At 45.0% G+C, this 24,891-nt stretch overlaps 1 protein-coding gene across 3 annotated transcripts in view; it reads right to left on the bottom strand.

Annotated features, from left to right (window-relative positions):
* Nucleotides 1-18,295: 18,295 nt before the first annotated feature.
* Nucleotides 18,296-24,891, bottom strand: part of PAX5 (paired box 5) — a 111,509-nt gene continuing 104,913 nt past the window's right edge. For all 3 annotated transcript variants that reach the window (XM_031609545.2, XM_031609546.2, XM_090132189.1), the window contains exon 10: nucleotides 18,296-24,216. In XM_031609545.2, coding sequence (XP_031465405.1) covers nucleotides 24,140-24,216 — 77 coding nt within the window. In that variant the 3' untranslated portion in view covers nucleotides 18,296-24,139. The remainder of the gene's footprint in view (nucleotides 24,217-24,891) is intronic.

The following is a 24,891-nucleotide window of genomic DNA, read 5'->3' as shown; positions in this document are numbered from 1 at the left end:
TCAAAGTAAAGAAGCTTTTCCTGATGTTTATATGGAACTTTCTGTGCTTCACTTTGTGTCCATTGATTCTTATCCTGTCACTAGGCACCACTGAAAGATCCTGGTCCAATTCACTTGAAAGGCCAGAAGAGGAGAGATGTGGGAGAAGCAGGTAGTAGAAGTGATTAATAGGCAGTCTTCTTGTCTGAGGTAGAAAATCACAGCTCTCCAATAGCAAGGTCATCCCTAGGCTTCCCTGGATGAACTGGAGAATGTCCCCAGCCACTGGTGAGCTACTTCTTTTCTGGGATGGGTCAGCTCCAGACCATTCTCTGGGCAGTCTGGTCTGGTGGTTGGCAACCCCGCACATAGCAGGGGAGTTGAAAATACATGATCACTGTGGTCCTTTTCAACCCAGGCCATTCTGTGATTCTGTGATTCATTCTCAGGGCTCAGAGCTCCACTCTTCAACAAACAGGAAGAAATGTATTGCTTTAAGATGCATTGAATCCTGCTTTTCCCTACATGTGGAGAGCTGCCCTCTACATCACCTTCCCTGGAACTTCATTCAGTGTCCCTCTGCTCTCACGCTGGGCCATCCCAAGGGGCTTCATTCCTTTATTTTATGTGGAATCAGGTGTCTTCGTTTATGGCTGTAAGTTGTTTGTGATCTGCCCTGCATCTGTGCTTCACCAAGAAACCTGCCTGCTCAGTACCTGGCTCCCTTCCTCTACCTGACTGACTAAGGTGGTGTTTTGGGTGCATTCTCAGTGTTCAAAACAAACCTTCTGCTGCACGGTGGACTCCAGTGCTGCAAACAAATCTGACTCACTTCAGGAGGATCCACATCAATCTGAGCGCTCTACTCAGCTCTAGAGAGGCGTGCATCCCTGGAAAAAGCTCTACTCATACTCCAGCTTCTGGTATAGACCAGTAGTATTTCAGAGACAGCCACTTCTGTCAGTCTTGATTCTCTCATGGCTTTGCACTTAAATGATACATTAGCAATTTTGCTACTCCTATTCCTTGGTCTTCATTACTAAACCTATGCAAAAGTATCAACTATCTGAAGCAGCATTGTTCTGCATGGGGATGGTATAGCCAACCATCTATGAGCAAAAGCTGAGCTCCTACATTTTCTTACATTGTAAGAAATGCGTTCTCCCAACCCATGACCAAAAACGTCTGTCAGAGGCTAAGGAGAGGGGAAGATAGCCCTTCTCATGTTTTCTGCCATTCCAGTTTGGCCCCATGACAGCTTTGTAGAGAGCACTACATAGTCCCACTCTTGTGGATCCCATCTCCACTGGAATGCCTGTGACTTTGAAGTAGGATGAAACAAATCCGAGGTGATGTTGTCACTGCCTAATGCTGGTTTCTTCTTTTCTGGCATGTTTTACAGACAGTGGTTCTCTTGACAATTGACTACTGATTCGTGACTACTAGGCAAGTTCCTTGTCTCTGATGAATGCCTGGGGAAACTTGGTTAGAGTGACCACAGTTTTGAAACGTAAGACAATATTGCTGGAGTTCAGCAATATCTCAGGCTGATCATTAATTTTCTAGCAGTCACCTTGCTCCCCAGCACCTTTACAGACAAGTGTAAAGCACTTGGAGCCCCATTCCCAGCAATTTGCCCACCAACTTTCCATGACATTCTGGCAATCCAGGAGACAGACATTTGGAGATCAAATGCAGAACTGAGAAGTTTGAAAAGTTAGAGCATCATAATTTGGTGCTGTTTTTTGTAGTCAGCTGCTGTGTCCACTCTGGCCCTTCTGTATCACAGGGGAACTAGTAATTGTTGTTCTTACTGGAACGAATTATAAGCTATTAGTTAATTACTAATTAGCTAGTAAGTATCTATGAGTAGCATTAGAAGGTCTTACATGCTCAGTAATTTTTTAAGGCAGTTCTTTTAAATGAAAGCGTTTTCTACTTTAAAGGAATGTCTCTCTGAATAAAAGCAGCCGTGTGATATATGCTTTGCAAGGCTGGGGAAATAAACTGGAGGATAACATGCTGACTGCGTTCGGTGACTTTTTGTTGAATTAAAATCTACTGAATTATAACATGCCTATTCTCTATGATCTGCCAACAGTTCCAGGGAAGTTTCTTAGTGTACTGAATGCAAATGGTTTCTCAAACCTACATCCCCTGGTTCCTAAGCAGTTTCTTCACTCCTTCTCCCCAAGCCAACAGGTAACTGACTGGTCAGGAGTGAGCTCAGCTCTATTGTCAGCATTTCCTGTGAATCAGTGATTTTGCTTCATCTGTCGGCAGCCTGCCTCCCCAGAGGGATGATCCTTCACCTTCTACTTTGATAAAGGGAATTTGGCCCAGGATTTACCTCTGGGTAATCCTGGTAATCCTACCTTTGCAAAACACACTATATAGCACCATGCACTGTCATGTCAAACCCACTGGGCAGATCTGGGTGTCACATTTAAGGGTGTCTGAGGCCTGCTGATATCTAGCATGTTGCTACTGTCAAAACCAGTCCAAAAAGCCACGATCACCCACGGAGATAGCTCATTTACCAGTTTTTCAGCTGATTAAGTAGATGTTAGAGAAAATAAAAGCAACTATAGAGGAGCCCTTTCCTTGCAAACAGCAATATTTGGGTAAAGAAGAATGACTATACACCTTCCTGCCTTGGGAAACTTATTTTCTTTCAAGCAATGATCTTGATTCCTGTAAACCAGACTAGAATATGACAAATAAAAGCTAGTGTCTGTTGTCTTCCTTACCCCTGAGACGAAATATCAACAGATTTTACCAGAATTGGGAAATAAGCATAGACTCCATCACAAGAGAATAGAATAGCAGGGATCTTCGGTTGGCTGACTTTTGAATTTCAGGCCTGAAAGCCAACATGCAACCCACATCTACTGTGAGATGTGGAGAAGAGTGTAGATGCTGAAACTTCATTTAAATCAGGCAACTTTCCTTTTCATTTTCCAAATACTTCTCTTTCCTTTATGCTTCAAGAAAAAAAAAAAAAATTAAAAAAATTCAACATTGAAACAGTAATTACAAGACTGGAGTTTACAAATGGAACATAACTAAAATTACATAGCTAATTAAGATGTATGGTGGACTGAAGCTCATTTCTATGATACTAATTGCATATTTCACCTCCCTGTTTAATAGATCAGATACTCTGAAAATAAGCCATTTGTGATGTGTGGTGGCTGAGGTTCCAGTGAGCAGCTCCTGCCCTCTGTCCAGCAGTATGCCTGGGCTACGTGGTCAGACCTGAGACTGGCATGAGTTGGTGATCCTTTCTCCCAGCTTTATAAGGAATTTGATTTTGCATGTGCCTTGTGTTTGACCTGCCTCAGTGCCCTCTCTCCTGAAGGCACCCACGTGTGGGACAGCAGGGTTCTTTAAAACAGTGGAAATGTTTCGAATGCAAATACTGATTTGCTGTAATTTTTCTCCATGGCTGAGTCATGCTAGAACACATAGTCACCACTCACTTAGTTAAAAAGAGGAACAGAGTTAGCTAAGAAATTAAAATAAATCAACATATTCAACTTTGTTATCACTTTTAAGAGCCTAATCACCTTGCATGGATTGTATCTCATCATCTGCCAGTGGTCCAATAACCAGGCATATGTGGATATTTTTCCAGGTCACTTTTTATCACTCTTTACATGCCTCCTCTCCTTTACATGAACAACATTCTGGGCTTTGCCATGTGAGAACATGTTTGGGAACTCACTGTGCCTGGCTGCTTTGGGAATCCAGAGCATAGTTATCCAGCAGCTGATTCCTGACTGCTGGCTAGCAATGGTTTCCCAACCTTACAGCAGAAAAAGAGCCCTCAGCAATGTCAGCTGCTGCTTTGTAGCAAGAAACAGCCCTTTGGATGTTGAGTCCATGCAGCACTCAGTGCAGTGTGATACCAAACACTCTGGGTTATATCCTTGGTGATGGACTGATCACCAACTGAGTTTCTTGGTCTGTACACCAGAGCTTCCAGCTCTGCATGGCACGCAGGGCTGTGATAATTACAGCATACCTGTAACATGGTCTAAAATCCTCACTCTGCAATGGGTTTTTCTTCTATATCTGGGCAATTCCTGGAATTCTCCTTTCTTCTTCGGTAATAGAGGCTAATGACTGCCTGGCCTCTCTGCAAGGGTATAAGAACAAATGTAGTAAACATGCTGCATTGTTAACCAGTGTGAAAGCACACAGGGAGAAAGGAAAAGAAAATCCACGTGTTTGTTGTTGTCGTTGCTGCTGAATAGTCAAGGTATTTCTGAGAAGTGACGCCATTCAAAAAATCTCTGAAAAATCACCATGTAAGGCACAAAAGCCTGGGAGTACATCTAATGGAGTCAGACAAATATTTTTAGATTAAATATTTTAAATGCTGCACCAAGAAAGAATGTCTGTGTTGAAGCACTTCACAGCAGGAGGATGCTCCCCAACTTTCTCCATAAAAGGTGTGAGAAAGGCAGACAAGGCCAGCAAGCATGCCTGAAATAAGCAGAGATACTTTTATTTCTCTACTTCTGAGGGACTTTTAGCTTTGCTATTAACAGATCTGAAAAAAAAAAACAGTCTCAGTGTCTTCTCTGTATACGTATAAAGAAGATATATATGCAAGTGCTCAGCTGGCCACACATACTAAAACGGATGCAAAAAGCATCCACTTGAGAAAAGAGTGCACCTCATACTGCTCCTTTTCCTGTTGAGTAGGATGGAGTTCTTCCTCTACTGGCAAAATGGAGTGGAACAGAATGGAATAGAGCAGAAGGGAACAGAACAGAACACAATACAGTACAATAGAGTGCAATACAATAGTTACAATTGGAAAGGACATACACAAAGCATCAAGCACGTCTGTCAAATTGATTTGGGGCTGACCAGAAAATAAAACATACCATTCAGAGTGTTATCCTCATGCTTCTTGAACACCGACAGGCGCAGGGCATCAACTACCCCTCTAGGAAGACTGTCCCAATGCCAAAAACTACCCTCTCAGAAAACAAATTTATCCTCACGTCCAATCTGAAATTCTCTTTGCTCAACCTTGTGCTGCTCCTGCATATTATGAAGAAACCGTTACTCTCCCTCTTCAGGAAGCTGCAGAACCCAGCAGTTTTCTTTCTTGGACTTCATTTGTGGCACTGCTGATGGCTCAGTGTGCCCAGTTTGTCTGGATACTTCTGAAAGGCCTCTCATCTTTCCAAAGAAGCAATGGTTTAGTGTCATAGAACCGCTTGGGTTGGAAGGCACCTTAAAGATCATCCAGTTCTAATCTCCCTACCAAGGCAGCATTGCCAATAACCTGGGGTAGCCCAGAGCCCCATCCAACCAGGCCTTGAATGCCTCCACAATGTCTGTGGGCAGCCTGTCCGAAATTTCCTCCTGACGTCAAATCTAAATCTCCCATCTTTTATTTTAAAACTACTCCATCTTGTCCTATCACTATTATTTGGGTAAAAAGTCAGTCTCCCTTCTATTTACCAGCTCCTTTTAAGTACTGGAAGGCTGTAATGATGCTGAGGCCCCAGGCCTGGAAGCAGATCCCCAGATAGAGCCTCACAAGTGAGTGGGACTTAAGTACAGCTTTACAAAGCTGTTTTGTAGCTATTAGCAGTTACAGACCCTTTTTGGGGTTTATTCAGGTTTATTCAGAATGTTACACAATAGAAGCAGGATGCACCTTACATTGCTGGCTGTGGTAATTAACAGTTAGTGTAGCATTTCCTAGCTGCTCCTTCAAGGTGCTGTGCAGATGCTGTTTAATTAATTGTTTGGAATAAACAGCAGTACCTGGATTCTATGAGAGGCTGTGTGCAGAGTCTCAGATTGTTTCGCTAGAACTGGCCACACATTTACTCATAGCTTTGTCGTGCTGTTTTCAAATAATCAAGCAGTAATTCTGTTACATGCAAAGAAAGATTTTCTCGAAAACCATTTGCAAATGCTGTTCCTTTCCTGAGACCTGTTGCTTTCTATTTCATCCTCACCAAATAAAAAGTGAAAAAATAATTGCAGAGGAAGCATTTCCTCTTTTCCATTTATTAATACTTTATTTACTTTTTTCTGTACATCAAGGGTGAATTGCTTGACACGATGCCAGGGTCCATCCAGATACCAGTAGGTTCTGGTTTTAATATATAGGATTTCTGACGTTCTGAAACATGCCTGCAACTCCTCAGTGTTTTCCAAGTGTTCCTTTTTCCTTGAAATGTGTACGTGTACATCTGACTGCTAGCCCAGAAGTACACAGTGAGGAAAAGCAACAAAGACCCTCCTAAAATCCAGAAAAAAACTACATTCGTTGTCTTCCCTTCATCCACTCAGTGGGTGATCTTATCATAGGAGAACATCCATCCACCTTTATTGTATGTAGAGGTGGACACAGTGATGAGATGAGAAAAAGGCAGAGGTACTTAATGCCTTCTTTGTCCCAGTTTGTGTTAGTGAGACTAATTCTTCTCAGGTACAGAGCATGCTGAGCTGCAAGACAGAGAGATGGAGTAGAATGAGGAATTAATAATCAAAGGGTCAGTGGTTAGCAAACTCACACAAATCCATGTTACCAGATGGAAACCACTCAGGGCTACTGAAGCAACTGGCAGAAGTGCTTGCTAAACCACTTCCAATAGTTTACCAGAAGTCTTGGTTAATTGAGTAGGTCCCAGGTGACTGGAAGATGGTAAATGTAATGCCTGTCTACAAGAAGGGCAGGAAGTAGATCTGAGGAATTATAGCCTCCCAGTCTGACCTCAGTAGCAGGAAGGATCACAGAGCAGATTATTCTGTGTGCCATCACATACTGGACAGGACAGTTTTGTGATCAGATCCAGACAGCATGAGTTCATGAAACACAGATCTTTCCTGACTAACTTGGTCTCCTTCTACGACACACTGACCTGCTTAGTGGAGGATGGAAAGGCCGCATGGTTTTCCCCTGGAAAAACTGGCTACTTGTGGCTTGGATTGATGTGCTATTTATTTGCTAGATAAAATAAACTGACTGTATGTTTGGGTCCAAATAGTCATTGTGAATAGAGCTGAATCGAGTTGGTGCCCAGACACAAGTGATATTACCCAGCGCTCAGTACTGGGGCCAGCTTACTTAATATTTTCATCAATACTGATAATTGTGTTCACCTGCAGTACGTTTGCAGACAACACCAAGTCAGACTAAAGTGTTGATCTGCTTGAGGGTAGGAAGGCTCTGCAGAGGGATCAGAAAAGTACCTTGGAAGAAAAGGTCTTGGGGTGCGGGTTGACAGCTGACTGAATATGAGCCAGAAGTGTGCCCAGATGGCCAAGAAGGCCAAGGGCATCCTGGCTTGTATCAGAAATAGTGTGGCAAGTCAACAGCCCCAGGTTGTGCCAGGGGAGGTTTAGGTTGGGTATCAGTAAGATTTTATTCACAAAAAGGGTGATATCATGCATCTAGGCTTCAGTAAGACTTTTGATGCAGTTCCCAAGAACACTCTTCTGTCCATATTAGATACAGATTTGACAGGTGGACTGTTTGATGGACCAGGAACTGGTTGCAGGATTGTACCTGGAGTGGTGGTCAATGGCTCAGTGTCTGGATGGAGATAAGTGAGGAGCTGCATCCCTCAGGGGTCAATACTAGCCTGATGCAGAGTAATATCTTCATCAGTGACACTGATGGTGGGATCAAGTGAGCCCTCAGCAGGTTTGGGAATGCCAAGCTGTGTGTTGTGGCTGACGTGCCTGAGGGACAGGTTGCAATTCTGAAAGACCTAGACAGGCTGAGCAGTGGGCCAAGGAGAACCTTATAAGATTCAACGAATCCAAGTGCAAGAACTTGCAGCTGGGTTGTGGCAACCCCTACCATCAATACAAACTAGAAGATAGAAGGACTGACCACAGCCCTGCCCAAAAGGACCTGAGGGTCCTGGTGGATGGCATGCTAGACATGAAGCAGCAGCATGCCCTTACAGCTCAGAAAGCCAACAGTTGCATCAGTGTGATCAGGAGAGGTGATCCTGCCCCTCTCCTCTGCACTGGTGAGACCTCAGAGGAGGGTCATAAAAACAATCCAAGGGACTGAAGACCTCCGCTGTGAGGACAGACTGAGTGCTGGGGTTGTTCTGCCTGGAGAAGAGAAGGCTTCATGGAGACTTAAGAGCAGCCTTTCAGAATCTAAAGGGAGGCTATTAGAAGGAATGGGACAGACTATTTAGGAAAGTATGCAGTGACAGGTCAAGCCGAGATAGTTTTAATCTAAAAGAGGGAGTATTTAGATTGGATATGAGGAAGGTTTTGTTTTGTTTTGTTTTGCTTTTTGCAATAAGGGTAGTAAGGAACTAGACATTCAAGGTCAGGTTGGACGAGGCTCTGAGCACCTGAGTGATCTCTGGATTCTCTGTTCATCATCATAGAGTGGCTTGGATTGGAAGGGACCTCAAGGATCATCAGGTACCAATTTCACTACAGGGGTGTTGAACTGGATGACCTTTAGACATCCTTTCCAACTCATCCAACGATTCTATGATTCTTTCAAGCATATCTGGGGTTCCCCATTTCTGTGCTGTACTTGCTCTTGCTAAATAAAATTCATGCAGTGAATTGTTCGGCCCTTTAATTTGTCAGAATCTTTCTGAAGGCTCCTCTACCCTTGAGGGAGTCACAGAATCACAGAATCACAGAATCGTAGGGGTTGGAAGGGACCTCCAGAGATCATCGAGTCCAACCCCCCTGCCAAAGCAGGATCCCTACACCAGGTCGCACAGGTAGGCGTCCAGGCGGGTCTTTAATATCTCCAGAGAAGGAGACTCCACAACCTCCCTGGGCAGCCTGTTCCAGTGCTCCGTCACCCTCACCGTAAAGAAGTTCTTGCGCACATTGGTGCGGAACTTCCTATGCTCCAGCTTCTGGCCATTTCCCCTTGTCCTGTCTCCGCACACTGCTGAAAAGAGTCTGGCCTCGCCACTTTGCCCCCCACACCTTAGATATTTATAGACCTGGATCAGGTCCCCTCTCAGTCTTCTCTTCTCAAGGCTAAACAGACCCAGCTCACTTAGCCTTTCCTCATAGGGGAGATGCTCCAGGCCCTTCACCATCTTTGTGGCTCTCCGCTGGACTCTTTCCAAGAGATCCCTGTCTTTTTTGTACTGGGGAGCCCAGAACTGGACACAGTACTCCAGATGAGGCCTTACCAGGGCAGAGTAGAGGGGGAGGATAACCTCCCTCGACCTGCTGGCCACGCTCCTTTTAATGCACCCCAGAATGCCATTGGCCTTTTTGGCCACAAGGGCACACTGCTGGCTCATGGCCAACCTGTCGTCCACCAGGACACCCAGGTCCCTCTCCGCAGAGCTCCTCTCCAGCAGGTCATCCCCCAACCTGTACCGGTGCATGGAATTATTCCTCCCTAGGTGCAAGACTCTACACTTGCTTTTGTTAAACTTCATCTGGTTCCTTACTGCCCAGCTCTCCAGCCTGTCCAGGTCTCGCTGAATGGCAGCACAGCCTTCGGGCGTGTCAGCCAATCCTCCCAACTTCGTATCATCAGCAAACTTGCTGAGGGTGGCCACTACCCCCTCATCAAGGTCATTGATGAAGATGTTGAACAGGACCGGTCCCAGCACCGACCCCTGGGGAACACCGCTGGTTACAGGTCTCCAACCAGACTCTGCACCGCCAATGACAACCCTCTGTGCTCTGCCAGTCAGCCAGTTCTCAACCCACCTCACTGTCCACTCATCTATCCCGCACTTCCTCAGCTTCGTTATAAGGATGTCGTGGGAGACAGTGTCAAATGCCTTGCTGAAATCAAGGTAGACTACATCCACTGCTCTCCCCCCATCCACCCAGCCAGTGACAACATCATAGAAGGCTACCAGGTTGGTCAAGCACGACCTCCCCCTGGTGAACCCGTGCTGACTACTCCTGATAACCTCCTTTTCTTCCAGTTGTCTGGAGATGGCATCCAGCACAATCTGTTCCATCACCTTTCCAGGGACAGAGGTGAGGCTGACTGGCCTGTAATTACCTGGATCTTCCTTCTTGCCCTTTTTGAAGACCGGAGTGACATTGGCTATCCTCCAGTCTTCAGGCACCTCCCCCATTCTCCAAGACCTCTCAAAGATGATAGAGAGCGGTTCAGCAATCACCTCTGCCAGCTCCCTCAGCACCCGTGGATGCACCCCATCGGGTCCCATGGATTTATGAACATTGGTGTTGCCTAGGCGCTCTCGGACCGCCTCTTCCCTGACTAAAGGGAAGTCTTCCATTCCCCAGACCTTCTCACTAACCACCAGGGCCTGGGATTCCCGAGGGGGAGCTTTTTCACTGAAGACAGAAGCAAAGAAGGCGTTCAGTATCTCCGCCTTCTCAGCATCCCCCGTTACCAGAACACCCCCCTCACTTAGTAGGGGACCTACATTCTCCCTAGTCTTCCTTTTACTGTTAACATACTTAAAAAAACCTTTTTTATTATTATCCTTTACCACCTTTGCTAGATTCAATTCCAGGTGGGCTTTAGCCTTCCTCGTCGCATCCCTGCAGGCCCTGACAACATTTCTATATTCTTCCCGAGTGGTCAGACCCTTTTTCCACATTTCATGGACCTTCTTTTTCCCTTTGAGTTTGTGCATGAGCTCCTTGCTCATCCACACAGGTCTCCTGCCACCCTTTCCTGATTTCTTGCTCACAGGGACGCACCGATCCTGGGCTTGGAAGAAGAGCTGTTTAAATGCCAACCAGCTCTCACAGGCCCCCTTACCTTCTAACACCCTAGCCCACGGGATAGCTCCAAGTAGGTCCCGGAAGAGATCAAAGTTGGCTCTCCTAAAGTCCAGGGTAGCAATCCTACTTTTTGCTTTGCTCCTTCCACTCAAGATCTTGAACTCCAAGAGTTCAAGTCAACAGCTCCTCCCAGTTTAGTGCTGTCTGCAAACTTATTATGCTTTCAAGTCCAATTCTAGGAGAAGATTATTAAAAGTGATTCTTCCTCCAATCAAGAGCAGCCATCAGTTGCCTTACTCTTGATAGCACGCGAAAAGAGGTAGAAATCATATGGCAAAGAAAAAGGCAGATTATTCCTCCATTTTCATGAGATGTTTTCTTTTTGTTGATTAAAAATGCCAAGGAAAGAGGATTGCACAGTCACATCAGAAAACTTTTAGGCAGACTCTTCTATAAATAAGATCTGCTCTTGCTCTTGCTTCTATAAGTAAGATTTAAATGTGGATATCAAACAAAAACCAGTGTAGAAATTGTGGCTAAGTCCGACTCAAAAATGTGATGCAACCCACATTTCACAGATTTTATAGAAGCAAAGTGCTACGTTGGGATTCATTACACTGATGAAACCCCCTTCTATCTCTGACCCACATAGCTTTGCTGGCAGTGTTGACAGAGACCCCACCTTGCTATTACCTCCTTTCAGGGAGCTGCAGAGAGTGATGAGACCTTCCCTGAGCCTCTTCGGATTGAGCCATCCCAGCTCCCTCATCTGCCCCCCACAGGACTGTGCTGCAGATGCTTCACATCTTCGATGGCCTTTTCTGGACAGTCTCCAGGTGCTCAGTGTCTTCCTTGCAGCGAGGAGCACAAAACTGAACATGAAATGCAGTCTCACCAGTGCCAAGTGCAGAGGGATGATCACCTACCTGCTCCTGCTGACAGCATATTGCTGATGTTTAGGGGTTTTTTTGTTGTTTTTCTGTTTTGTTTTGTTTTTTGCAACATGTTAATGCAGGACAGCATTTAGTTTTCTAAAGACTTGAAGTTACTGTGCCAAACCCGTGCATTCTTCTGCCTTCTCTTATGGACACCCTGAATCACATTTTGTTCCACTAATAGAACATTTTGGTATCATATGCTGACATCAGCTGTATGTAAATGAAAAAAAGCCTTAATGTGTTTGTTAATGAAAGAAGTTACATTGGTATATTAAAGAAGAGTTTATTTAACTTAGTTTAATTTAAAGGCCACTTAACACACTGAGCATTAATGATCTACAGTAAATGTACTTCTTCAAAGGATTTCTCCATTACTGAGTGTTCTCAGACAAGAGTATATAGTCTACATTACGTATATAGGATTTAGATAAATTGCTACACTGGGTAACGCAGTGTGATAAATGTACATTAATTCAAGCTAAATTATGATGAGATTCCTTCCGAGGAATTATTATGTCCCTATGAATACAAAAGACACCCTCTGTATCTGAGAGTTTCTTGGGAAGCCAGACATTTCTGTGTGTTACAGCAAATTGCAGATGTACTCATTATAATAACATTAATCATGATGACTCCATTTGTCACTTCCACTCTAATTAAGCATTACTGCAGTAATGGACCATTATTTTAAAGTGTTATCAGGAACTGTTTACAGTGAGTTTAATAGAGTTAGGTGCCAGAATTTAGCAATCTCATATCAGGTGTGACTTTCCCAGTGCTGGGAGGTGAATGAGTTTTAATAGTGAAGCCACACCACAGCGATGGCTGGATTCATTCCTCTTGGACTGTTTAGGAGTGTCACCACTGCACTGAGTCTGGATGGGATAGCAGCCTGATGGGAATATGTTTCAATTTGCTGAACCAAATTGCGTTGATTGCACACCAATGTTTAGATGAACAATGCTTGGCCTCAAGAGCTACCCTGTTTCCCCTGTTTCCCATGCTGACCTCCAATCAGTAGGCTGGAGGTGAGCAAGAGGCTGGGAAGGGAAACAGCCAGGACACATGGCTTCCAGTTACCATATATATGATGTGCTCAGCTTAGACAGAGGAGAAAGAGGAGAACGTACATGCTGGTGGCTCTGGTCTTCCCAAACAACCTCCAAGCTTGCTGAGGCCCTCCTATCCAGAAAACAACTGACATCTGCCTGCCAATGGGAAAGATAATTAACTCTCCATGTTGCTTTCCCTGTGCACGCAGCTTTGTTTCTCTTATTAAACTGTCATTATCTCAATCTAAAAGGTTTCCTTGCTTTCCTGCTGGTGTAGTTCAACCCCACAGCAGCTAAGCACCACACACAGCCATTCACTCACTCCCTCACAGTGGGACTGGGGAGAAAATCAGAAGAAAGGTAAAAGATAAAACTCATAAATTTAACAGGACAGAAAAGGAAAGTAAAATAAGGTAACAACAGCAACAAAAATAATTATATACGAGACAAGCAATGCACAGTGCAATCACTCACCATCTGGCAACCAATGCCCAGCCATCCTCTGAGCAGCCCCTCACTCCTGGCCAACTCCCCCACCTTCATAGTCCTGCATGGCACCAAATGGTATGGAATACCCCTTTGGCCAGTTTGGTCAGTTGTTTCAGCTCTGTTCCCTCCCAGCTCCTTCTGCCCCCCAGACCCTCGCTGGCAGGGCAGTATGGGAAGCTAAAATGTCCTTGGCTCTGTGTAAGCTCAGCTCAGCTCAGCAGCAGCTAAAACATCAGTGTGCTATCAGCACTGCTCTCTTTCGAAATCCAACATGCCACACCAGGAGCTAGGAAGAAAATTAAGTTCATCCCAGGACGTCTGCATTCTGAATGTCTCAGATGGAGATCCTCATGAAGGAAGATGAGTGTCTGGGTGAGGGCTTAGATGTTGGTCAGGTCAACCTGGCCAGGGTCAACCCATCACAGCAAGGCAGAGTTTGGAGCTGTGCTCAGAAAGCAGGCTTATGCATGTAACCCCAAGTAGCGGTACCAGAATCCAACTGATCTGTACCAGAGCACTGGTTCCCCTTCTTCCTCCTGCTCCAGGACCACTTCTGTGGTGACTGATTCTCAGAGCCACTGCTGTGTGTTGGCAAAACATTTTTTTGGCCACTCTCAAATTTCTTATGTCTTCCTGACACGAAGGACCCGTTGACTCACACAGGAGTATTTCCTGCCATCTCACTTTCCAGTGCCTCACGTCCTTACCATGCTTTGGCCCTGCGAATGTCCCAGGAGAAATGATCCATATCTTCCCTCAATTCCATTTTGCCCAACGGAAGAATTCGTCGTATGGGATTCAAAACTGCACCGTGGAGGGAAAGCATAGGGTGGTTTCTCACTCTGTGCATCAGCATTTCCTGACAGTACACGACAGCGAGATGGTGCTGCCACAGAAGAAGATTTTAAAAATCACGTGTGACCCCCCCATACACAATAGTTCTGTCTGTGGTGAGGAGAGCTGTTTTCCTCTATGCCCTTTTGCTGGAATCTTGCCCCTTCAAAGGAGCTCTGGCAGTCTGGTTGCACACACAGATGAGATTATGCAGCACGATGCACAAATGTGTGTATTTTGGAAGAAGCTCTCTGATGAAACTATCCTATGCGTTTAATGCTTCTGCTATAAGCACGTTCCATCGCTAATTCATGCTTCCAGGTCTTATTTGATATCACTGTAACTTGCCAGATTTTGCCCATTTTGCCCCAGCTGAGTCAATTTCTCATGAGTACACTGACAAGCTTTGGCTCTGCAGCTTGGGCTATGTTTTCACTGCCTAGCACTCAGACTGAAATGAGGGCATGGGATCCAGATTCTGTCATGCTCACAGTCTCCTGTTCAGCACAGCCTTTGGAAGGTTGAATAAATAAGAATCATCATGTCTGCAGGCAGAGACGTTAACTAGCTGGATAGTGACCGAAGCAGGCTTTTTGATTCACCATTCAGATAGAGTCAGTATCCCCACCTCTTTGGAAATGCCATCCAGAAGGAAGCTATGTAATGGCTCAAAGACACTGCACATGCAGATAAAGAATTTACTTTATTCCCTAGGCCACTTCAAGTCCTTGGGGTTGTTTTGCTAAATGACTGAGAATGACGTTAGGTCACAATATGCTGAAGCAGAAGCCACAGGTTCTCGCCAGCTATATCTGACATTATTTCCAGATGTTCCAGCTCTAGCCATCACGGTCCACTGCAGGGATCCTGGCAGAGGGGCTGTCACTTTGATCTCTTTGTACAAGCCTTTGTGTACCCGCCAACTCTGTTCCTGACTTTCCTGGCAGCACTGCCCATTGCCCTTGTCTGCAAAATCTATTACAATACAGAGACATTCTGTTGCTTAAACAAGGGTCTTCATTTCCTATTCATGAAAAGTTTAAGTGACAATTCCAGGGCATCTTAAACAATAGCCATTGGTACACAGGCTTGAGATAAAACTGCATTTGCATCCTTGAAGGGCATTCTCATCGAACAAAGCAGTATGGGGCCTCACACCTGGAGAGACAGGATGCTTCTGTGCCTCTCACCATAATTTTGTCAGGTCTAATTCCACTGTTCTCCTGCCAGAAGTAGAAGTGATATTTCACATCCAAATGCGACAGAGTCCAGCTGAGAGCTACAAAGATGATTAAGGGCCTGGAACATCTCCGATATGAGGAAAGGCTGAGAGCCCCAGGGCTGTTCAGCTTGGAGAAGGAAGGCTGAGAGGGGATCTTATCAATGTTATGAGTATCTCTGGGTATCAAGTTGGGGGGGCCAGATTCTTTCCAGCGGTGATCAGCATCGGGACAAAGGGCAGTGGGCACAAACTTGAACACAGGAAGTTCTGTACAATCATGAGAAAGAAATTCTTTACTTTGGGGATGCCAGAGCCCTGGAGCAGGCTAGGCTGCTCAGAGAGGTGATGGAGTATCCTTCTCTGGAGATACTCAAAACCCACCTGGATTCTTTCCAGTGCTGCCTTCAGCAGGGAACCTTCTCTAACTGGGGGTTGGACTAGATGATCTCCAGAGGTCCTTCCAACCCCTACAGTCCTGTAATTCTATCAGAGCTTCATTGAGGAATGGGCATTGCCTGCAAACTGCAGGACTGTTTGATCCCCTCTCAACCTGAAAGCAAGACTGAAAGAGAGCAGAAGAGTAAAAGCCTAAAACACAGACCCAGGACCAGTAATCCCAGCAACCAGCATCTCTTTGTAGGGAAGGGATAATCACGTTTCCCGCTGTCACTGCATGACTCTTCTGAAAAACCCCTTAGCTGTTCCACCATGATTCTCCCCTGAAAGCTACCCAAGCACTGGCACTGAAGAGGAAGGAGACCACATTCATCCACCCCTCTGCTCCTCCTGTATTTCTGGGAGCTGTGTTGTCTCTCTGGGACGTAAACTGCTGAGACACACAATGAGTGTGACCAGTTCTGCAGTCTTGTTGGCTGGAAGGTGGGTTTTGATGTAGCGAGGCTAGAAGGGCTGGTGACTTTTTTTTTCCTGGGAGATGTAACCAGCAGCAGACGTCTCTTATGAGAAGAGTCTCCCGGGGCTCACAGGGGAAAACAGGAGATTTCTGCCCTCTTTTGTAGCCCTGAGTTGCCTTTGCTGGGGGTGACTCGAAGGGTGATGGAGTATGGTAAATGCAGTCCTGTAGCAGTGACACAGGCACTGACACTGGGAGGTGAGACGATTGTTTGCATTAGAACTTTTGCTGTAAGGGGCCTTTTGCAAATGCCACGCTTTCCATAGAGCTGCAAGGGAAGTCATGCGTGGAGAACAGCTGGTGAATGACAGTAAGAGAGAGGTGTGAGGTGTGAAGGTGGACTCAAGAGTCAAACGGGATGTGAGACGGCTGAATAAGCACTGGTGGGTGAACCAGAAAATTCCAGAAAAGTGATTTTTGAACGCTTGTTAAGTCAGTTCCGTGACACTGTATTCTCAAGTGCACAAAACACTGCTCTGATTAGAAATGCTAGTTCATGAGAGCAGCCCTACACACTCTGGTGCATTGCCACTAACTATTAGAAAGTCTGTCCCAGGGCTGGGGGGACAGAGAGGGCAGTCACAGTCCTTCTGAGCTGTGAAAACAAGAGTTGGCAGAAGGGATCTGCACTGGAGCTGAAGCACAATTTAATAGCATCATGGAATGGTTTGAGTTGGAATGTCACCTGGTTCATCTCCCCTACAGTGAAAAGGGATACGTGCACCTTGGTCGGGCGCCCAGAGCCCAGAGCAGCCTCACCTTGAATGCCTCCAGGGATGATCATCCACTCCATCTTTGGGCAACCCGTTCCAGTGCTTCACCACCCTTACCATAAAAATCTTATTCCTAATATCCAGCCTAAATCTAAATCCAAATTGAACTCACTGCGTCTGGATGGACTTGTTGCTTTGTGCTGCTGGGATGGAGAATGTCTCCCAAAACCAAAGCTCGCTGAGGACTGAGTAAACACAGGTTGCAAGCTGCAGGTTGATCGAGTTCTGTCTTTCTGATTAGATTGTCCGTCTATCTGTGATTAGATTGTCATTTTCTTTCATGTGTCTACAATTACCTGCTGGATCGTGGAAAGTTTTCATGAGTTTTGTTCCTTAAGTCTGACTATTTAATACTGAACTGTATAGCAAACATCAGATTTTGCACCTCAGATGGAGCAACCCTGGCTCTATGTAAAGACCTGGGGAGCTGGAGAGAGCAGCACCACAGAAAGAAATCCCATTTCAAACCCAACAACCTGGTACCTCTCCCAAACGACCGAGTAGATAAGGTGAAAACAGGCTTTTGGAACTTAAAAAAATTACTTTTATTTTAGGAACCAATAAAATTATGGTAGATATTTACAAATAATTATCTCACATAAAGGTTACATAAAATCAAATGTCCACAAGTAACAGTCACTCTCATGAAAAGACACACAGATATTGAACTACGCCAATCTTATTGCATGTTTCTTCAACTAATCTAAAAATAAAACGTGTTGCAGTCAACCATTTAACTTAGAATAAAATCACAAATTTCAGTTCTGACAAGAAAAAGAATCGGGAAAAAAAAGATGTAAAAGAACTTCAGAAGACCCATCCCTTGTGACCCACACCTTAGCACGCCCACTGCCCAGCCCACCTCCCATTTTTTCTCCCCAAAACAAAACGCAGAACAAAATCCCCAAAATAATGTTCAACATCTTTGGCAAATTGGCACTGCTGTAATTACATTCAAATATTATAACACACAAAAGCAACACACAGCACTAAGGAAAAACACCAAAATTTCAAGTCTGTTCTTTTCCTACTAGAAAAAAAGAATACAAAACATACACACTTTAAGAAGCAATTTTTCATCTGTTTTGCAACAGATGTTATCCCCTACTTTCAAAGGCAATTCAGCAGTTATTTTTATGAGTTTTCTTCTGTTTTTTTTTTTTTTTTTTTTTTTCCATTTGTATGCATTTTTTAAGGAAAGGAGGCTTTTTTTTTTTTTTTTTTTTTCCCTCTCTTTCTTTTCCTCTTACAAGAAGTAAGCTTCAATGCAGGCATTGCAGACTTTGGTGGATACGATAGATACGTATTTCTTTGTTGCTAGAAGTTCCTAATAGAAAGTAGTTTATCTCTAAGGAAAAAAAAGAAAAAAAGAAAAAAAAAAAAAAAAAGCCCGTTCTTCTTTTTTTTTCTTTTTTTTCTTGGAAGTAAATTCCATTTGCAATGAAATGATTTTCTGTAATTTCAGAATGTACAAAGGCCACTAGAAAGTGAAAAACCAGGACAAAGTTTCTTTGCACTACAAGGCTGAATGAAGCAATAGAAAGGATCTAAACACCCACTGACCATTGTTCCATCTCGATTTACAAGGTGAGAGTAGTAAACCTGGATGCAGGAGTCCAGTAGTGCGGTCACCAGTTGCATGAGAAGGCTGTCAGCAGGTGCTGGGGAGTGGGGATGAACCCAGAGGTGCACGTGTGCCTATGAGTGCACACACGTGTGCACATCAGTCTCAGCACACGAGCACTCACACTCACTACCGTGCTGATGCAACACTTGGCTTGCACCGAGCACCTCTCTCAAAGATGGTTTTTGCTCAGTATTTGCAAGTCTTGTTTATGGTTGGACTAGATGATCTTACAGGTCTTTTCCAACCTTAGTGATTCTGTGGTTAACTCCAGCAGAAAAGAAATACTGCTTGTTTTTAATCAAGTGGGTTTCTGCCTGAGGGGCACAGCAGTTCTCTTGCTGGAGTCTTGAGTCATTCACTGCCATTCAGCTCTCCACCTCCAGTGCAGAGTGTCTGCTGAGGATCAGAATGAGAGCCAGCACCTGTGTCACTGCAAGCAGCCCAACCTGCCACTGCTTTTGCCCTGCACAAGACTGCAGGGCGCAGCCTGGGAGCTGCTGGCCATCTGGAACTCTCTTGTCATTTTCTCAGTGAATCCATAAGAAGAAGCAGGTTTTCCCAACATTGCAGGGATGGAGTCACAGGATGGGTCAAGTTTAATGCTGTGCTCCCATCGTGGACCAAGGTCACAATGTCCCAGTTTTAGGAAAACATACGTGCATATACACGCAGGAAAGAATGCAGAACCATGGAGGACACTGTGCTGAAGCCTCTACACTGCCACAACTGCCAGCCCCACAAGTTATCTGGGCTGTGTGCCATAACACTTGGAACTACTGGGTAGTGGTGCTTCGAAACAAGCATCGTAGCATGGCTTCAATTCTCCTTCATGATAAAGGACTTGTAGAAGAGAAAAAATTAAAGCAAATTTTAAAATAGAATACAATCCCATCAGTCAAGGCAGTGCATGGGAGAATGCATATCAACAGAAAGCAGCTGCCAGTACTCGGCAGTGCAGCAAGTGAACTCCTCTGCGCCCTCCCCAGTGCACAGCCATTGCAACATACGTGTTGTGTAGAAAGATTACAGTTCTCTGATGAACTTCACTTTCCTTTCAGCTTGCCTCTTCTCTTTTCTTCTTTTTTCTTCCTTTTTTTTTTTTTCTCCTGGTACTCTGTCCTTCTTTGCTGTTTCCTTCACACCAATCTACAGCACCAAGGCTGTCCCCAGAGCCTGCAGTTCCACCATTCCTGAAAGTTCTACTTTGACCTCTCCACGTTTCCGAATGAAACACCTGCTTTCTGACCTCATGGCCCCAGATCCTGGAGCATTTTCCTGACCTGATAGCTGACACAGACTTTAGTCTAGGGATCCTGTCTTAGGCTGTGTTTAAATCTGCAGGTGATGGGTGCCATCTTACAATACCTCTGTAGTCAAATCTTTGGGCATAAATGCTAACTCAATGCCCACAGCATGACTTCTTTATGGCTACATTTACAGCACAGAACCAAGGGTTTCCTCAACAAGACAATTTATGTAACACCTGCTCATAGCCTCTGTAGATTCAATCTTATGTCAGTATTTTCTCTCTCCACCTCTCAGCCTTTATTTTTAGGCAAACTATTGCTGGAGCACATACTACTGAAACACCATCAATCTAGCTGCATGAAAGAGCTCAGTGGTGGAACTGCCTGAAGGCACTTTTGTGGGGCTGAGTTCTGCAAGGGGTTGGTCATGATGTGCCATGCTACAGGACATCCTGCCCAAACCATACAACAGCAGCACCTACCATGCCCCAACTCCAGTGTTTCTGGGTTCATGAAAATGACCCATGAAGCGAATCTAGAAAAAACTGAACCAGCCTCAGCAGATTAATGATGGCATTCATCACATTCCCATCCTTTTGCAACACCAAGTGGTCACTCGCTTACAGTCTCCACTTCGTTCTACATCCTCCCCTGCAGACAGCACATGTGAACACAGCATGCACGTTGAAGGCCTTGCTCACATCCTCTCAGCCAGGTCTGTTGCAGAGTAGCTGGCTGTTGGAGAGGGCATAAAATACATGGCTGACTGTGTTACCGTCAAAAATACAAAGCACTGACAAGTGTGTTTTCTAGAAGTATGGATGGCACGCATGCATAGCAGGCTAAACCCTGCTTGTGTTTCTTGCAGAGAAACAACCCTAGCATATATAAATGAGCCACATCATCGGGGATCCTCGGCAGTGCTTGAGGGAGGCGGACCAGACGCAGGTCCCTGCTGTACATGTGCAAGGGTGAGCATCTGTGCTTCATCTCCATGGCCGTGAGCTGGACTGCACAGGCAGAGAGAGGACTTGTGCAAGGCTTGTGTACCTGCACTTTCTCTGCCTTTCACCCAAACTGTGGCTCAGTGGATGGAGACCACCACCACACACCGCAAGACAACTCTGGCCAAGGAACAACCCTTAAGGATTCTTGATGTAAACACTAAGGCAAATCAAGGCTGAGTGTAAGGACCTTAGGTCATTTCATTTAATCCACAGGCACGCATCCTTGGGATGAAATGTATGAGGGTTGCTCCAAAAGTAAAGTCTCCTATTTTATTACGTTGGCCCATGACGTCAGAGGTGGATGTTGGAGATATAACAGTAGAGGTTGAACCTTCCTACCAAAGTTTTTTTCCATTTTGTTGCCATGAGACAGATGGCAGCAGAGGGGCACTCTGACAAAATGACATCTGACATAGAAGGGCATATGAAGCAAAGCTGGGCCACAGGATTCCTCCATGCGAAAAAAAAAATTGCAGCAGTTGACATTCATAGATGCTTGCTGAACATACACAGAAACCAAAGAGAGGATGTGAGCACTGTGAAGCAGTGGGTGTTGCGTTTCAGCAGTAGTGGCACTGACTTGAAAGACAAGCCATGTTCTAAATAGCTATGCACAGATGTCGCACCACAAAAGGAAGAGTCTCCAAATAAGCTCATCCACTCCAAATGGTTAATAGTGGTGACTGAGTCGAAAGATAGTGTTTTGTAGCTGAGAATTTGCTCTAACAAACGGCGTTGCTGTGCTCTTTATAGCTGTCGTAATTTCCATGAGAATTAATAGGAGGCATTACTTTCGGAGCGACCTACAGACAAACCATGTTTTTCATAAGTCTGTAGACTAACTACAAGAGTCTCTGTCCTGAGCATAATAACATCTGTTGAAGTTTCTTGTCTTATGTTCAGCCTTCTCAGTGTTAACCAAACTAAAGCCATATAAGTCATTTACCGCCAGGGAATGAAAAGCAAAGCCTTTAAAAAATGTTTGCTGGGTAGTACTCAGAACTGGTGCAAGCACACACACACAATCAACAGGAGCTGCTCTTCCTGCACTGGAAAGGCACAAGCACAAGCTTTGAGACCAGCTTCATCAATGGTCAAGTAGCATCTCTGCAGCTCGTGTGGTTCACCCCCACTCTTGCTTTGGGGGCATGACCCACACCCTCATGTTGTATTGCCAGATGTTCATTTCTCGCCTCTTCACCTTGCATCAGATGGCCTTCTAACTATCCAAGCTCACAGAAAAGGAAGGTATACTCGGGATATGCCCCTGCACATGGTGTGTGCACCTCAGCTGAGCATGTGTGAATTGAAACCCCAGGCAGCCACTGGGGTGCAAACAGCCATGCAGTATGTCATGACGACTGAGAAAAGATAACACCAAAGCAAAGCTACAGAAAACTCCCCAGGTAAATGATGTTCTTGTGCTTTTCAATTAAAAACGTGCGTGCATGGTTGTGTTTCGGGTATCAAATGCTGAAAAATGAAAAGGACAGTTTTTCTCGCAGGTAAGTTTGTCGCGTGCTCGCAGAATTAAATTCTGGATTAGGGAAACCATTTAAGCCAGTGGGACCTAGGTATCATCATGGCTTTTGAGGACCAGAGAACATCTAGCTTGGAACCTTGAACCTAACAGCTGTGTTTTTGTAGCATGAGAACGTACAAAACGTGCCACTGAGACTGGGGAACACACAGAGGGCTGTCAGTGCTCACCAGTGGCAGGCACAGGAGGTGCTGGCAGCGAGGAGAACAGGGAGGAATGTTAGCTCAGACGCTGCACTTTCAAAGAAGTACTTCCAAAGCTGGAAGCAAATACTTAATACTTGATTTTTTCATTCATGGGACACCACCAACAATCCCTTCTCAGCTCTGGCAAACACAGACAGGTCTCTTTGCCAGTGCTGTGTGCAGTCAGAGGTTGCAGATAAGTCTGGTCTCAGCAAGGTCAGCTCTCCCCTTGCTTCCAGGAGCGGCTGGGCACATGCACACCATAACACATGGCAAAAGATAGCTGCACTGGGGGATAGTTTTCCCTGTTTCCTGGAAAAAGCAGTGGTTGGTGTACTGCTTACCAGATCATTGGTAAGCTGCTCTCTTCAATAGCCCCAGGAAGCAGTGAGCACTGAATGAAATCTCACCTTAGCGCTCCTTTCTTGAGTAGGAGGGCAAGACATGCAGGATTAATGGGGCGAAGTTCTCTGTGACTCCAGTCTTGAATTGAAAATTGCTCTCCTCAGCGTTACTAGAATGACTTGAGATACCTTCATTAAAATGGACAGACTCCCCTGACCAGCGTGCCTCAGAAAGCAGGTGTGTCTGCCCGTGTGTTCAGTACACTCTGGTCAATATGTCCACTTCACAGAAATCATTATGGCCATATGTTCCCCCTTTGTTTCAGGGTGCCCATAATTGGGTTTTAGCAGACGACCCGTTGAGATGTAGGTAAGGTGTCTACTATTATTCCTTCCTGAATGCTGTTGAACTTGAAACCAGAGAATTTGTTTCAGTGCTCATTATGATGACAAATGAACACAAATGAATATTAGCCAATAGCTGTGTCAAAATTGCCCACATCTTTCTGATGTCCATGAGTTTGGTACCAGCATATAGCATGATCACACACAGCTGCTGGATAAGATGCTGTACAGCAGTAACATCAGCCTGAAAGATAGCCACAATGAGTGTTAACCTGGTTCAAAGTTGCTTAAAGCTTACTGAATTCTCTGAATCAGTGCACGAGCTTCAAAACACATTTTCAGATGCATTTTGAGCCTAGACTTGTACAATGTTTCTGCATACGCTAAGTCAGTCTCATAGCAGTACAAACAAGCAAGTATTTACAGTGCTGCTTGTGTAAAATTGAGCAGACTGATCTTTCTTTGCCACACACAAAAAAAAGAAAGCAAAAAAAAAAAAAAAAAAAAAAAAAAGATAATAATAATTAAAAAAGCTTGTGTTGAGTCTCACAGCCTGTCTCAGTGTGCAGTAAGAGGAAGCTGTCCCGCACAGGGAGGCCCACATCTCTTCCTTATCCCCAGTTACAGCCGTGATACCCACAGCAATTAAAGCAGTAGCCAGACAGCTGCAAACAACATGAAACTACTGCATTTCTATGACCGCATGATGTGCCAGGAGAACCACGTCCTCCCATTTCTTTGTTTCATTTGAGACCCAGACAACATCACCAGAATTAAGAAAACAACAACGTTAAGTTTTCAGAGTCTTAAGAGTAAAATTTCAATGAGCTTGTTCCTACTATTTACTTTCTTCCTCCTTGACTTGCACAGTTGTAGCAAGGTGACTCAATGCAGTTGTCCCAGGCGGTGTTTTATGGTAAGTGCTCAAGCTTTGGGTCCGAGGTCAGTGGCGGTCGTAGGCAGCAGCAGCTGCTGGTGGGGCTGCTCCACGGGCTGCAGCACTGTAGTAGTAAGGAGAGCCTGGAAAAGAAGAGATTGCTGTGAAGAGAACAGATAGGAGGGAAGGTGCCATCTCACAATGCCCAGAGCTCCTTCCTTTGGGTTCTGTGCCACGGGAATGAAGGTGGAGGGATCAGAACAAAAATCACATCCCGCATCTGCTGCAGCTGCTGTGCATTGCTGCGGGTTGGAGAGCCGCTTACATCACAAAATCTTTATCACAGTTTAAAATGTAAGGTTGGAGTATTCAGTCTCCAAAGGACTCTGACTTCTCTCATTCTTTTTTCCCTTGTTTTTGAAGAATGAGAACCTTGCACCCCAAAGTTACTCAGCGTGTTTTACTGGACTCAAAAATAATTACCCCTTTTCTCACACTGCTTCTTTCAGGGAAGAAGTCCCTTGGCTTTTCCTAGCTCCGGCAATGATTTCAGAGCTCTGAGAACCAGAGATGTGCTGTGCAGACCAGGCCTGGAGCTCTGCAGGTTGAGGAGTGCTGACGCACTCTCCTACTAACACAGGGCCTGAGAAATAAACACTGATGATGAATTTTCTGCCCTGCGGCACTAAGCATTAAACCACTGGGTGATCATTGAAGGGTCACCTGGAATCTGAGTTGTTTGCTGCAGAAGGGAAGTGTGTTAGACTTGTTTTGTGTCTACACATACGCGTATTTGGACAGTACAAGGTATAAAGTGA

This window comes from Phasianus colchicus, chromosome Z (assembly GCF_987193195.1).
Source record: "Phasianus colchicus chromosome Z, bPhaCol1.hap1.1, whole genome shotgun sequence".
NCBI classification, from domain to species: domain Eukaryota; kingdom Metazoa; phylum Chordata; class Aves; order Galliformes; family Phasianidae; genus Phasianus; species Phasianus colchicus.
This window is presented reverse-complemented; position numbering and strand designations above follow the sequence as displayed.